The sequence below is a fragment of the Crinia signifera genome, chromosome 1, assembly GCF_055691185.1.
Source record: "Crinia signifera chromosome 1, ASM5569118v1, whole genome shotgun sequence".
Classification (NCBI taxonomy): Eukaryota; Metazoa; Chordata; class Amphibia; order Anura; family Myobatrachidae; genus Crinia; species Crinia signifera.
In genome coordinates this window covers 203367436-203383985 of record NC_139217.1, presented here as the reverse complement: position 1 = coordinate 203383985, position 16550 = coordinate 203367436, and the positions used below count along the sequence as shown (strand labels likewise).

Below are 16550 nucleotides of genomic sequence, written 5' to 3'. Positions count from 1 at the left end.
ATTCAGATTTGGATACTGAGTTGATATTTGTGCAGTTGAGCAATTTTTGTTCTGAGCGTGTGTCATGATTGCAGTTGCAGTGAGAATTTGGACACAGTGTTTTGACAGTTTGTGTGTGTTTATGGGAGGTATCGGGGTAGCTTGTCAAATCCATTCATGCGCCGCTACCTGAATCTGCATCTATGTACGCAGTTGTAACGGCCGCAGCAACTTATTTTCAACTGACATTCTGAGCAACAATAGGGCTGTTCAGAAATTCAGTGGTGCAATTTAGTGAATGATGTTTCTGTTGCTGTGTCTTTGAGCATACACAAATGGCAGATTAGAGATGAAGCCAGTGGCTGTGTCTATAGCACAAATATGCTGTCTTTGGTTGAAACATATGGGGAAAAAACTTCTATACAAAAATGTCCACTGCACTAGGATTAAGCCCATTAAACATTATCATACTCATACATGATGGCACAGACCAAAAATTCTCAGCTGCATTTCTGCGTGGTGGGGGGCAGCGGAAGTCCACACAGAAAGAGCAGGGTGTATTTTGAGGTTTTAAAAACGGGCTGGGTGCGGCACCGTGCAAAATTAAGCTTAGAGGGAACACTAATTAGCTGATTGTTGCATTTAAACAAAACACTTGTAATTTTGACTTACAGATGTGCTCACAAACATTGAACCTTCTTGCACAGTGGCATTAGTCGTTCTGCTACTTTTTGTGGTACAGTGCAACTTATTGTTCCAAAAGGTGCTGTATTTAAATGTGAAGTTATTCACATGCGGATATAGCCTCCGTCACATACAGAATATAGGCATGCTGCATATAAATTATTCAGCAGAAGCTGCTTGTGTGTCTTTTAAGCACTATTTTGTGAATTGAGGTGGAAAACGTTGCACGCTCCCATGTTGTTGTAGCTCATGGTGGATAGATGTATGTGGACAAATCTGCAATGACTAAAATTTGATCACCTTTTTAGTCCTTATCTCTCGGTACCTTATAGTAAGGCTCAACCCAGAATCCATATATATCATGCTTTTGTAAAAGGTTAAATCAAATGAATCCATATTGAAATAATGTCCTGGAATATGTTCTTGCATTCAGAAATGAAAGAAAAACATTTTATGTTAACATGCAATGTTTTAAAATTGTCAAAATGTTACACTTAAGAAAAATGTAATCTATTTACGGGATGCAGTTTAAATCCCGGCGGTCGGGATCCCGGCGTTCAAAATCCCGACGCCGGAATCCCGAACGCCGAAATCCAACACATAAATTAGTGTGCCGAGCGTAGCGAGGCACCGGACCCACTGCGTAGCGAGCCCGCAAGGGGGGGGGGGGGGGCGATCCACGCCCCCCCCTTATCGGGATTTCGGCGTTCGGGATTCCGGCGTCAGGATTTTGAACGCCGGTATCCCGACCGCCGGCTTTTCATGCCGTATCCCTACTCACAGCTTGATTTTGGGCATTCATTGTCAGACATTGTAGCTGAAAGCCTGAAACCATCCAATATCTCAACATGTATGTTTATAATATCTGGATTCCTCCCTTTCCCAGCTTTACTGACAGATGCATGCACAACATCCATCTTGATCCATTAAATAAATTCTGCAGATTTTCAAACTAGCATCAGTAATCATATAAATTGTTTATGTTGAACTCTAATCATACAGGCCATGATCGCTCAGCAGGACAGCTACTTAGAGGCACAAAGAGAACGTGAGAAGCAGTTCAGGCAGCAGTCCTCTAAGGGAAATTGGCTGCTGGAGCAGGAGAAGCAGAGGAACTTTGAGAAGCAGCGTGAGGAGCTAGGCAATGTACAGAAGCTGCAGGATCAGCTAAAACACGAACGGCAACGGTGGGAACGTGAGAGAGGCAGACAGCAAAAAGATATGGACGCAACTGATCTAAAGCTTCGTCAAAGAGAGGAGGCTTCTCGCCTTGAAAAAGAAAAGTTAGAACAGGAACGAGTAGATCTAGAAGCACAGAAAGAAGCCTATCAGCACGATTTAGAGAGGCTGCGTGAGGCACAGAGAGCTGTGGAGAAAGACAGAGAGCGCCTGGAGCAGTTGAAGAAAATAAAGAAATCAAATGTCAGCGCTGGAACATTTTCACCAGACATGGTGCAGATAACATTGGTATGACTATTTTTTATTATACTGAATTTCTTCTGTCTGAGCTAAATGCCTGCTTTATATCTTTTTCAAAACACTGATACAATTGCTCCATGTATAGATGCACAACATATCCTTAGTACACAATCTTTTGCCTCACTGCATTTAGAATCATAATTCCTACTTTACAGTACATGGTTTAATGCACTGTGTGTACATTTGCCACTTTTGCCCTGTATAACATTAATGTTCTCTCTCATTATTAGTCTTAAGGGGGTATTCAATCCCGGGTCCCAATTGTTGGTACTTCCCAACAGTCAGGACCCTGGCCCATTTTCGTTTTGCTCGCCTGTTTATCGACAGGCACGATTCATTGACCTGCCTGCCGATTGGTGAAAAGGGGTGTGTCCGTGGAAATGGCCATGGATTGTCGAGATATGGCAGTGATCTAGACAATCCACGGCCGTTCTCGGCAAAACAAGCCCGACTGCTTTTTAAGTTTGGTCTGTTCTGCCGAGATGCCGCTTCAATGCTGTCGGGAAAGATAGCATTGAAAAGTCGGAAATAGCGGTAGGGCTTGAATAGCCCCCTAACTCCACACACTGTACAGTCGACACCCCACATAATCGATGTATGACTATCCTGTGACAGTTTTTCATTTTCTAAGGCTGTTTAAGTAGTCCATAGCTCAATGGTTCCCAAACTGTGTGCCTAGGCTCCCTGGGGTGCCTCAGGACACTTGCAGGGGTGCCTCGGGTTGGTCGTCCAGGACCAATTCAAATTATTAATGATCAATTATTTCTGGACAAAACCAGTGCTGGTGGCTGCTAATCATAAAATCAGAACCAAATACTGCCCTTGACCACATAACTGAACCTAAGAAGCACATATAAACACAATCTACTTAATTTTATATATATTTTTTGGGGGGCCTAGGGGTGCCTTGGAAAAATTCTGATACTCTAGGGTGCAGTGATTAGAAAAAGATTGGGAACCCCAGCCATAGCTATTTACATTGGTGGTATAAACACTCCCAACAAAATTCAAATACATGATAAACTACAAAATTGCATAATAAATAAACATCACTATTGACAAATAGCTGTACACAGTAGTGTAGAACTGCCAGTGATTACACTGTGTGTAAAGAGTAGTACGCATTAAGTATATTTAGAGAATGGACATTTGGAAATTTTATATTTGGGGAAAGGAAAGAGATGTGGCAGAGCCAGAAGAACAAAAGCATGAAGGGGCAATGGGTATGAGAATCAGGGCTGGTGTAAGTCAGAAATAAGTATAGAGGATCCTGCTCAAGTGACCTCCAGAATCTAGATTGGAGGCCAGGAGGAAAAATTAGGAGATGGGGTGGTTTTCTTTAATAATGAAAATACATTCTTGAGGCTTTAGTTTAAGCCTCGAAGACTAGTCTATATTCTAATTAGCTGTGTGAGTGTGTTTCAAATGTGGGGAACAACAAGAAGGAACTCCTAACTTTTAGATCAGGGTTGGTGGTGCAGCAAACATTGGCAGAAAGGAGACTGTATGTGGTAGTGTAAGAGTAGTAGGAGAGGAGTAGCTTAGGGCTTTGTAAAGGAAGGTGAGGAGTTTTACCTGGGCCCTGTAGAGGATGGGGAGGCAAAGTAAATCAGCAAGAGAAAACATCTGTTGGGTAGAAGTCAAAACACGTTATATAGTCTTTTTTTTTTTTTTACACCACATTTTTTATGTGAGCGATGCTCTAAATTTTTAGCGACTATTCTGCACATCTCTCACAGAGATCTTGGCACTCAAAGGGTTAAACAAGTTTTTGTTGCTACCAGTGTAAGAAAAGGTCTCATCCTGGAGTTGTTTCCTGTGGGCCCCATCTGAAAGCAGCACCGATTAGATATGTCAGGAAACTGATAGATTAATGCTGGGTACGCACCTGATCGATCATGACCATGAGCTGATCGTGAGATGACCATACGATGGTCGCACGATTTGCTCACGATCTACATCCGATCTGTATCCAGTTAAAGGGGTCGTTTTCCTACCTGCAGCAGGTAGGACCTGCCAAACGACCAGCGGGGATGCACATTGGAATCAGATTTAAAACACGCCAAAACATGCCCAATTTACATACAATCGGTCGAGATCGTATTAAAATTGGGGGAACTGATGCCAAATCATTCTGGTGTGTACCCTGCATTAGAATGTTAAAAATCTCGGATTTGCCAATCCTTCCATTTTCTATTGGCATTTATAAATATGTTTAACTCTTTGAGTGGCAAGTTAATTTGTCAATATAGGTGTGAAACTTGCCAAGCAAACATTTTTATTCATCATAATGTTATTAAAAACATTTTTTATTTGAATTCATATAACAAATGTGAACAACGCTGGCATTTTTAGCAGCTATTTTTTACATCTCACAGATGTTGGCACTCAAAGGGTTAATACTCCTTTATTTTCCAACCCAGCCATCAGGGGATCTGCAAATAGCAATAAGTATCTGATGCATGGGGGCCTTGATATTGGTAGATGGAGTGAAGTAAATTGAAGCTTTGACTAGGACAACATTGCATGGAAACTGAGGGACTGGTGAAGTAAAGGGTATATTGACAAGATGTGTTTGTAAAAGTAGAAGATGATGGAGGCTGTGTAAGTGGGTGGTGTGTATAATTTAATTGAAGAACAAACCTATATCCTTATAGCACTTTTGTTTTCCAGGGTGTAGCACATTCTGAAAGTTTTAATGGAGAAGGAACTAGTCAGCTTGTCATGAAGCCTTCAGCAAAATCCAGCGCATCTATGTCTACAGCGGACTACTTGGAGAGGCCTGAAGTTACACGTCGTGACAGTAGCTCCACGGATCTAAGACCAGCTTTGAAAAATGATGTGCCTATCCATTTATTAAGTGCCACTAACCAGATCCAGAAGCAGGCATTGCTAACAAAGCAGCAGATTCCCACCAAACTGGCAGCATTGACCAAAAGCGGCAGGGAAAAAACTGGCAGAGGAAAAGCTTCACATAGGACTGATAGTTCAGGTCAGCACGCTGAAAACATGATTCAGTACTACCATTTCTACTACTGCAGAATTACAAAAAAAAAAGTGCCATTTTGATGCTTGTTTTTATAGTATTGTTTTATTATGAACGGTCACTATTGCCATGATATTTGTGGTATGTTTTGGCTATTGCGAGGTACAGAATTAATATATTGTCCCTCAACTTGTCGTCTGCAGACATATATATTTTATATTGTGTGCAACAAATCAAATGACCTATTTAAAGGGCAGTATTCAATGAGGCCAATTCGCCATGTTTCATGGCGAATTTGTGCTTTTTTCACTTTGGAAGGTGATTTTTTTGTCAGAAAGTGAATCACCCTATTCAATGTGCACTTTTCGCCGACGGTGAACAGTGAATGAGGGGCAATTCACCGTCTGATACTCTCCGCAACTCGCTGTGGTTTTTCAATGTGATTCGCCATGAGTGTATTCAATAAGAAGATGGCAAATTGCTTTCTAAGTGATTTTTGCCGTGTGTCACCGTGTAGCAATCGCCATCTTTTCATGGTGAAGTGGAATGTGAACTTTTAAAATTAATGTGTTTTTTTTTTTTATTTGATGTAAAAAAAAAAACAGGAATTTTATTCTGAGAAGGGGCATGCTATTTTTATTCATGTGCTTACAGCACATGAATATATATTTAATTAAAAAAATATATATTCTTTTACACATAGCAGCCAGCAGGGAGCCGAGAGCCGCTCATTAGATATTCATATATTCACTGCTCCCGATCATTACATATGCACGATCGGTGCAATGAATACCCAGTCCCCTGCTGGCTCTCCCGGGGAGCCCACCTCCCCCCCACATACGTTCTGGGGCAGGCAGGGAGACTTCCATCTCCCTGCCTGCCACCGTCCTCAGGCTCGGGTTCACATTCGCCGTCAGGGGCAGCGAGCCCCTGCCTCATTGAATAGTGTGTAAGGGAGGGCTGGCAGCGAGGGCTCCAGCCCTCCAGAACATGGCGAATGTGCAGCGAATCCTAAACGGGATTCGCTGCACATCGCGATTAGGGACATTGAATACTGCCCAAAGTATCTTGTTAAAAAAAAAAGTTTACATTTAGACAGTCTCATTACATATATTACAGTATTTATTACATTACAGTAGTCAAGAATTGGCTGTGGGCATTGTTTGATTGGCTCACTTCTTCAGACAGATTTGTTGAGTTCTCTGGTTACTTGCAATAAATGTTGTGACTAGGCATTTCCTACCGTTTTACATTTTGTAATGATTATTATAGTGTGTTTCATTTCATGTCAGTCACCTTTGCCACCTTGAACTCTACAAAGCTCAAACTTTTACAGCTGGAGTGACAAAATTGTTGTAAGTGATTCAGTCCTTCTCATTTATTAGAAGGAAGTCTGTGAGTAAAACACAGAAAAAAAATCAAAATGTCCATAATGAGCAACTAATAACGGATTCCAGGGACTCCTTACTGAACCAGGCAGTGCTGCACCTTGAAACGAGGCTGTGTTAGGATAGTGCTCAGGTAGCTTCCAGGGTTTTGGCTTAGTCTTAGCTGGGAGGTCGCTTTGGTTCCATGCTTGGGATGCAGACTCGGATTCCAATTGTTCCTTGGAAATGCTTCCCTTTGGTGTGCCAGATTTCAATAGCTCAGGCTAATGGTTGGAAGTGTAAATGTATTCCTGTTAATTGCTCTAAACAACATTTCCGGAATATGAATGACTTTTTTTGGAGCGGGGGCTCTGCACCTAAGCAATGATTTTCTGGTTCCAACATGCACCCTGGAGCCAAGGTTCTGGAGGAGCCTAGCTGCTGAAATTGTTGATTATTAGATGGGCAGTGTCTAGATAGGCAGCCGAAATGTTGACAGGGTCAAAAGGTCGACATTGCTTTTTTGTGTCAATGTCAACATGGACAGGTGTAATTAGTGTAACACTTTCCCTCACATGGCTGGCTTGCTCACCATTCTTTGGGCTCCATTATATTCTAAATAAGATAAGCATCTTTGTATCTTTTGATTGCTAGTACTGCTAATCATTTAATTTTTTATTACTGGTTGCTATTTTACATATGGTAATCTTCCACATCTCTCCAGTTTTTATTCCAAAAGAAACTGCTTTTTTGTTTTTTATTCTTTTTTATGTTTGGTTATTCCAGCACCTTGAAGTATCATGTTTTTTTGCTTTTTAGTTATAATTTCTGATAAAAAGAAACCTGTTAGCAGGTTTCTAATAAATCAAGCAATATGTTTTTATCCGTAAAATGGGAGTATGAGAAGATTGACCTTTATTTAATGTATTCATTTACCTGTGTTGCAGCATCCATGGATCACAGACAGCTTTTCCCAACCAAACTTTCAGGGAAGGAAGATAGTACAGTGAGGAGCCGAAGAGCAGCAAGTCCAGGCCTGGTGAACACACAGGTCATGTTTTTTCAACAAGGTGAGCTGCTAGTCAACAGTTCTTCATGTGTTGAACGATATACTTAGAAGAATTTTGAATACGCATTGACCCAAGATAGGTTAATGAATACAGTTCCTGATTATTTCAGTTATTGAGAGGTTCAAAAAGCAGCATTTTTGCTGGTAAGATAGCACTGGTTGCAGATACCTCTTTGTGGTACCGAAAACATTGATTGAAACATTTTGTGTTTTCCTCAGACTGGACAACCTGATTTAAGCTAGGAATAACAGATGCACAGGCAACAATTGTAAAACTGTGTGCAAACGCTAGAAGCCTAGGAGACAAAATTCCTGATCTAATTGCAATAATGACAAGGGATGACCTAGACATTGTGGCTATCACAGAGACATGGTGTAATGAGAACCATGACTGGGACATAGCTATACCAGGATACAGTTTATTTAGGAAGGACAGAATGGGAAGAATTTGGAGGAGGGGTAGCAATGTATGTAAAGAAAAGCATAATTGCTACTTTAATACAAAACATTGAAGAAAAAACTGAGGCCTTTTGGGTGACCATAGAAATGGGGGAGAAGGACATTATTTGTACTGGGGTCATATATGGGCCACCAGGCCAGGGGCAGGATTTGGACAGGAGCCTATTGCTTGATGTCACTAAAATGGCTTTAAAGGGAGAAGTCATAATCATGGGAGACTTTAATCTACCTGATGTGAATTGGGAGGAGTCTTTTGCAAGATCATCTACAAGTGGCAAATTTCTAAATTCCCTACACGGAGCATCTCTCAAACAATTGATGAGGGAGCCTACCCGTAAAGACTCAATATTAGATTTAATTCTCACAAATGGTGACAGGATATCGGACATATATGTGGGTGAGAACCTGGGATCCAGTGATTATCAAGCAGTATGGTTTAGTATCAAGGCAGGGTCCAACTCCAGTCACACAAAAACTAAGGTGTTGGATTTTAGGAATGCTGACTTTGCAAAAATGGGGAGATGTTTAAGCGATTCATTAGCGGATTGGAGAAACTTGAAAGGAGCGCAGGAGAGGTGGAAAAATTGCAATACTAAAGGCAAAGGACCTTTGTATCAAAGGGTTAAGAAAAGTACCAGGAAAAGGAAGCCAGTGTGGTTTACTAAAGAGGTATCAACTAGTGTAAAAGCAAAAAAGATGGCCTTTAGGACATACAAGCAGACTCAAAATAACAACAAAGAAGTGTATCTTACCAGATGCAAGGAGAAGTGATGAGGTGTGCCAAGGCACAAGCTGAGGAGAAAATGTCTCAGTCAGTAGATAAAGGAAACAAAACTTTTTTTAAGTATATAAGTGAAAGGAGAAAATCAAATGGCGGAATAATAAGACTGCGGACAGACACTGAGAATTTGGTGGAGGGAGGCAATTGCAGATCATCTAAATAATTACTTTTACTCCGTATTCACTATAGAAGGAGAAGGGAAGGGACCACAGTTAAGTTGCAAAAACATTCATAAAAATAAGGTAGATGGAAGTACATTTACTAGGGAGAAAGTCCTAACAGAACTTTCAAGACTGAAAGTGGATAAATCAATGGGGCCAGACAGAGTGCATCCAAGGATATTAAAAGAACTAAAAGATGTGTGTGTGTGTGGCGCCATTAACAGATATATTCAACCAGTCACTAGATACAGGTGCAGTTCCAGAGGACTGGAGAAGAGCAAATGTAGTTCCACTGCACAAAAGCGGAAGAAGAAGCAAGTAACTACAGACCAGTGAGCCTTACATCAGTAATAGGGAAATTAATGGAAACACTATTAAAAGAAAGAATAGTGGAATATCTTACAGGATCCAAAACAGCATGGTTTTACTGCAGGGAGATCATGCCAAACATGTCTCATTGACATTTTGGACTCCGTGCCCAAAATACTAGATGACATGGGGTCTGTAGATGTGGCATATCTAGACTTTAGTAAGGCATTTGACACTGTCCCACATCGCAGGCTGCTAAATAAACTTGAAAGTGTGGGATTGGATTATAAAACAATTACATTTATAAGAACCTGGTTGCAGGATAGGAAACAGACAGTTGTAGTAAATGGAGTGCATTCTATGGAGTGACATGTTACCAGTGGAGTACCCTAGGGATCTGTACTTGGACCAGTGCTCTTTAATATCTTTGTTAGTGACATTGCAAATGATATTGAAGGGAAAGTATGGCTTTTTTGCAGATGACACAAAGATATGCAACAGACACACCAGGAGGGGTAAATCAAATGACTGATGATCTAAGTAAACTTGAGAATTGGTCAAGAGCATGGCAACTACAGTTTAATGCTAAAAAATGCAAAATTATGCACTTGGGACTCAAACACAAAGGCTCAATATAGGATCAAGGGTACTATAATGAAAACTACTGAGGAGGAAAGAGATCTAGGAGTCACTATTTCAAGTGACTTAAAGGCAGGAAAGCAATTTAGCAAAGCAATGAGGAAGGCTAGTCAGATGCTTGGTTGCATAGGGAGAGGAATCCATAGCAGAAAAAAAGGTAGGGCCTCATTTGGAATAGTGGGCCAGATGTATTAAGCCTGGCAAAGAGATAAACTGGAGTTAATGTGGAAGGAGATAACGCATCAGCCAATCGGCTTTGTTTGAAATATGACAGTTGGGAGTTGATTGGCTGGTGCGTTATCTCCTTGCAATTTATCTCCAGTTTATCTCTTTGCCAGGCTTAATACATATGCCCCAGTGTGTCCAGTTCTGGAGACCATATCTTCAGAAGGATATAAATACATTGGAGATTGTACAAAGAAGGGCAACTAAAATGGTGCATGGCCTACATCACAAAACTTACCTTGATAGACTAAAACATGTATAGTTTGGAGCAGAGAAGGGAAAGGGGGGACATGATAGAAATCTTCAAATATATCAAGGGTTTTAACATAGTACAGGAGGGAAATTTCTTCAAAGGAAACTGGAGGGAGGTAGGTTCAGGGGAAATGTTAGAAAGAATTACTTCACAGAAAGGGTAGTGGATAAGTGAAATAGCCTCCCATCAGAGGTGGTAGAGGCTAATGCTGGGTACACACCAGGACGACTAGGGCCCGATCCCCTCAATCTAGATCCAATTCCGACCAATTGGATGTAGATTGTGTGCTGATTGGGCCCTTTTCTGTCCTGGTGTGGACCGATACCGATCCGATGCGCGGTCCCCCGGGTCGGTCGTTATTGAGATCCTACCTGCTGCAGGTAGGATCTCAATAAACGACCATACCGCCGGGTGCGGGTCGCCATCAGATCGGACCCGCTCACGGTGCACATCGTGAGCGGGTCGTGCCCCCCCGCGTCACCGTGAGCGGGTCGGACGAGCCACTGACGGACCCGCTCACGATGTGCATCGTGAGCGGGTTGTCCTGGTGTGTACCCTACATAAGACAGTAGAACAATTTAAACGTGCTTGGGGATAGGCATATGAATATCCTTACAAAGAAATACTGTAAGGATTAAAAAGGGTTGAGATTACCTGAAGGGTAAAAAAAAGGGGCAGACTAGATGGGCCAAATGGTTCTTATCTGCCATCAAATTCTATGTTTCTATGTAGCCCATGCTTTAGATACTGTGTGTACCAATAAAGCCATTTTGTTTTTCTTGTGTAAAAGTATTTTAATTTTTCTTATGAATTTGGCATAACAGCTTGTATTTCAGGAATGCTACACCTTTTTTAATAATAAGCTTGAGTTTTTACTTTAAAAACATGACTGTAGTTTTTATTGCCAGGCTGGTAAAGATGACTTAATTAGATCTAAATATCTCTCATCCATCCCATCTGGAGGACACCGCTAAACACGGGGTTGCTGAAGGGGACTGAAAGGAGCTGACACTTAATTTAAACTGTCAGTTTAAGGAACAAACTCCTCCCCTCTGCAATCAATCATTTCCGATGAGGGGGGTTCTGCAGCATGTCATTACTAATGACTTCCCCCATCGGCCCTGCAGCATGAAGTGCATCATGTCTATTTTCATTATGTGACTGCTGCCGTATCTGCAGAAGAAATGGCAGGTCACATTGTATTCCAGAAAAGCGCTGTAACATTTAATATTTTTTTATGCGCACACAACTGCAGTCACACACCAAATATAAGCATGCCACATATAAAAAAAATGTCAGTGTCCTATTTGCTTCGTTTTGCAATTAAGACAATATTTAATGGAAGAAGGCACTTTTTCGCTGCATGTGATCCCTTTCCTTTTTAAATAACTTGACTCTGCTGAAATTCTGTAGATCAGCCAAATGTCGAGGATCAGGTTGCACTGGCTTCTGCTGTACATTGTTGCAATGTGTCCCATGCATTATTAATGCGTAATGCCCATCGCATCATTCCTCTTCAGACCTGACTAGCTGGCTCCCATGGACATATGCCTGGCTATGCTTTTGATGATTGTCCGGTTATGCACAACACTGCAGGAGGACACTGCTGTACTTTGAGCATAATAATATTGCTCAGATTTGAAGGTCAGGCTTCCCCAATTGCAGTGATGGTATTATCATTTGTTTATTCTCCTCCTATATATTCCTGTCTGGACCTTGGCCAGTATATGTAATGCAGTTTTGTGGCTGTTCTTTGTGCAATAGCATTAGCAGGTCAATCTTACCAGTCTGTAGTTGTTACCAGTGGACTTAGAACCTTTAGATTTGTGTATGTACAGTTATCTCTAAGTGACATGGGTTCACTATTCTACTGAGTTTATAGCCATGATTAACAAACTGTGTTATAATCCTTATATAGATAGCCTGAGCATTGCCACTTATCTTAGTGTACTACTTATTGTAGTCTTTGTACGTTTAACCCCTTGAGTGGTGAGTTTTGCTAGGGCAGGACAAACCTACCAGGGCAGGTTTGTCCTGCGCCAGCAAAACTCACCACAGAGCTGTGGGCCACCCTTCTCGTCGCTCCCCCTCCCCCTAATCTCTGCTCCGGGATCGCAAGCCGGAGCTTCCGTGCACTTCCACCGCCCCAGCTTTGGTTCAATACATGTGAAGTAAGCAGGCGGCTGGCGGCAGGCTCGGGGATGTTCGGCGCAGCTCGGGGGGACTTGGGAGTTTGGGCGCCCGAGTCCTCCCGAGCTGCCCCAATCATCCCTGAACCTGCCTCCTGCTTACTACTACAGCTAATGGCGGCTGGGACACGGGACCTCCGGCTGGCCGCCGGTGAGGGGGAGGGGTGGGTAGTGGAGAGCGGCCACTGGGGGGTGCCGTGCCACCTGATGCGCCAGTGGTGCCGAGCTGCAGGCACCACTGGCGCATACCTTCTTCTTAGTCCCAGGAAACTTTCCGGGACAGCCAGCTGCGGAAGCGCAGCTGAGGCCGGAAATTTTCCGGGCATACCACTCAAGTGGTTAATATCTCTTTCCCCCTAGGGCTGACAATTGCTCTGTTCACCCTGCAGGTACTGGACTCCGATGTAGCGAAGTACATTGGGGGTTATTCAGATCACCTGACTGCAAATATGCAGGCCCAGCGATTACCAGTAGACTAGGAATGTGTACATATCGGAGCATGGATGCATAGGGTCATCCTGCAATAGAATCCTGCATATTTTGTAATTTGACGTACATTTACGTCATGGCCGGGATGTACTTCCCGACACATGGCATAAATGTACGTCATGCCATTTAACTGTCACCGCGTCTATAGACGCGGTGACAGTTTAAACATGTCTGCTGTCCCTGACAGCAGACATGTCCCTGCATGCCCAGGGGGGTGGCGATGCCTCCCCCCCGTCGGCGATCGCTGTGATTGGCTGTTCAAATGTGAACAGCCAATTACAGCGTTTTCTGTGTACCGGCGAATAACGTTCGCCGGTGACACAGGGATCGGTGGTGATTGGTGCTGTAAAGTACAGCACCAATCACCACGGGGTGTAAGGGTGACACTGGTGTCACCCCACCTCACCCAACCCGCCCCCAAAGGCCGTGATTGGTTCGCCGGACCGACGGACCAATCACAGCCATGGAGGGTGATTTAAACTAACGGTGACTGCACTGCAGATGCCATTCCGGTCTGGAATTGCGTGCAGTGCGGTCACCGTACCTATCTGCCGTGATATACTGACCTGATCCTTGCAAAATACTTACCTGATCACCTGATCACTGCTTGTAGCGTGCTGGATGCTTCCTGGATCTGACTTCTTGTGACTTCCTGCTGCTGCTGCAGTGTGATAGAGTTATAGATAGAGAGAGATAGAGAGAGATAGAGAGAGATAGAGAGAGATAGTGACAGTGTGTGCTATATTTTGTGTCTGCTACCCCCCCTTTTTGGGGGTGCAGGTTTTTTTTATATATATATAACTGTCAGTGTTGCTGCTGCAGTGTCATAGAGTGAGAGATAGTGAGAGATAGTGAGAGATAGTGAGAGATAGTGAGAGATAGTGAGAGATAGTGAGAGATAGTGAGAGATAGTGAGAGATAGTGAGAGATAGTGAGAGATAGTGAGAGATAGTGAGAGATAGAGAGAGATAGAGATAGAGAGAGATAGAGAGAGATAGAGAGAGAGAGTGATAGAGAGTGCTATATTTTGTGTCTGCTACCCCCCCTTTTTGGGGGTGCAGGGTTTTTTTTATATATATAACTGTCAGTGCTGCTGCTGCAGTGTCATAGAGTGATAGATAGTGAGAGATAGAGAGAGATAGTGACAGAGTGATAGAGAGTGCTATATTTTGTGTCTGCTACCCCCCCCCCTTTTTGGGGGTGCAGGTTTTTTTTTTATATATATATAACTGTCAGTGCTGCTGCTGCAGTGTCATAGAGTGAGAGATAGTGAGAGATAGTGAGAGATAGTGAGAGATAGTGAGAGATAGTGATAGAGAGTGCTATATTTTGTGTCTGCTACCCCCCCTTTTGTGCTGATCAGTATATCTGTGCTGATCAGCAACTTTTTGGGGGTGCAGGTTTTTTTTTTTTATATATATACCTGTCAGTTGCTGCCAGTTGCACTGTCAGTTGCACCAAAGGTTGTGCACCTGCTGCCCCTCACTGGTAATCAGTGTCGCATCACTGATCACCTTTTTTTTTTTTTTTTGAGGGTGCTGTGGGGTCTTTTTTTTAATTTTTTTTTTTACACACACTGTGATTTTGTGGGTGTCCTGTGGCCACTGTGCGCTGATCAGTGACGTACATCACTGATCAGCTTTTTCGGCACAGGGTTGATCTATTTTTTTTTTTTTTTTATCAAATTCCTGTTGCCTTTGAGCGCTGTTCAGTGACGGACGTTACTGACTAGCATCTGTGCTCAATTTTTGGCGCAGGACCTTTTTTTTTAACCCCTTCAATTTTTTTTTTTTTTATTGGGATCAAATTCCTGTATAAAGTATTTTTTTTTTCTGCACTACATACACCCTACACACTACATACCTCCCGTGTTGAAATAAAGTTTGTACCCCCCCCTACACTATACACGTGTTGAAACATTTCACTACCAGAAACACAAAAATAAAAATGGCATCCCAAATGTCATCCCAAATGTCATCCCAGTCATCCAGAAGAATGTATTCAGCGGAGGAGGCATATGCCATGCTTGCCTCTGACTCTGACACAGCCAGTGAGGCAAGCGGGAAATTTGAAGGATTCATCTTAAGCTCCTCTTCCTCCTCTAGTGATGAGGGACCCCCTCAAAGACGCCCCCGTAGAGCAGCTGAGACCCCCCCCCCCAATAATTGATCTCGTATGGACCCCACCACCAGACAATTTTGAGCCCCAGGTTCCTGAGTTTTTGGCCATCCCAGGAATCCAATTTGATTCCACAGGTCTCAGAGAAATTGACTTTTTCAAATTATTTTTCTCTGATGATTTTATAAATTTAATGGTGGACCAAACTAATTTATATGCCCAGCAGTTTATTGCTCAAAACCCCACGTCATCATTTGCTAGGTGGACCCCTGTAGATGCAGTAGAGATGATGACGTTTTGGGGTCTGGTGTTTCATATGGGCATAGTAAAAAAGCCAGAAATTAGGCAATATTGGAGTACAGATGTTCTGTACAGCACCCCACTTTACCGTATGGCCATGACCCGGACTCGTTTTAAGTTAATCCTTAAATTTTTGCATTACAACAATAATGCACAGTGCCCACCCAGAGATGATCCCACCTTTGACCGGCTATTCAAAGTCAGGCCGGTCATTGATCATTTCAGTGCCAAATTTCCAGAGATGTACATCCCAGATAAATTCATTTGCATAGACGAGTCCCTTATACATTTTAAAGGAAGGGTTAAATTCCGCCAGTACCTTCCCAATAAGAGGGCAAGGTATGGCATAAAAATGTATAAGCTGTGTGAAAGCACCTCAGGGTACACCCACAGGTTTAGGGTATATGAAGGGAAGGATTCAAGAATTGAACCGCCAGAATGCCCCCCCTCCCTCGTAGGTGTTAGTGGAAAAATTGTCTGGGATTTAGTGCACCCCTTCCTGGATAAAGGTTATCACCTCTATGTGGATAACTTTTACACCAGCATCCCCCTGTTTAAGGCCCTTGGTTCAAGAGGTACAGCAGCTAGCGGTACTGTGCGCAAGAACCAAAGAGGCCTCCCAAAAACGCACATTTCCCAAGTAATGAGAAGGGGTGAAAGCAGGGCACAATCCACCGAAAATATGTTGTTGGTCAAATATAAGGACAAGAGGGATGTCCTTATACTGACAACAATTCACGGAGACAGTACCACCTCCGTCCCTGTACGAGGTACCAGTACCCACACCTCAAAACCTAATTGTATCCTGGATTACAATAATTACATGGGCGGAGTGGATCTTTCAGATCAGGTACTGAAGCCGTACAGTGCCCTGCGGAAAACAAAAATCTGGTACAAGAAGCTGGCCGTGTATATCATCCAGATGGCACTGTATAACGCTTACGTGCTATTCCGTTCTACCAGCCAGAGGGGGACATTTATGCACTTTCAAGAGGAAGTCATAAAGAGCCTAATATTTGGGAACCAGCAGGCAGAGGGCCCCAGTACTTCTAGTACTGGCCCC

The 16550-nt window shown here is 42.9% G+C and overlaps 1 protein-coding gene across 1 annotated transcript in view; it reads left to right on the top strand.

Moving 5' to 3' along the window:
* ARHGEF18 (Rho/Rac guanine nucleotide exchange factor 18) overlaps positions 1-16550 on the top strand; it is a 298383-nt gene that overhangs the window by 269796 nt on the left and 12037 nt on the right. Inside the window, 3 exon segments of the mRNA XM_083179196.1 lie at positions 1666-2130; positions 4816-5134; positions 7443-7565. Coding sequence (XP_083035322.1) covers positions 1666-2130; positions 4816-5134; positions 7443-7565 — 907 coding nt within the window.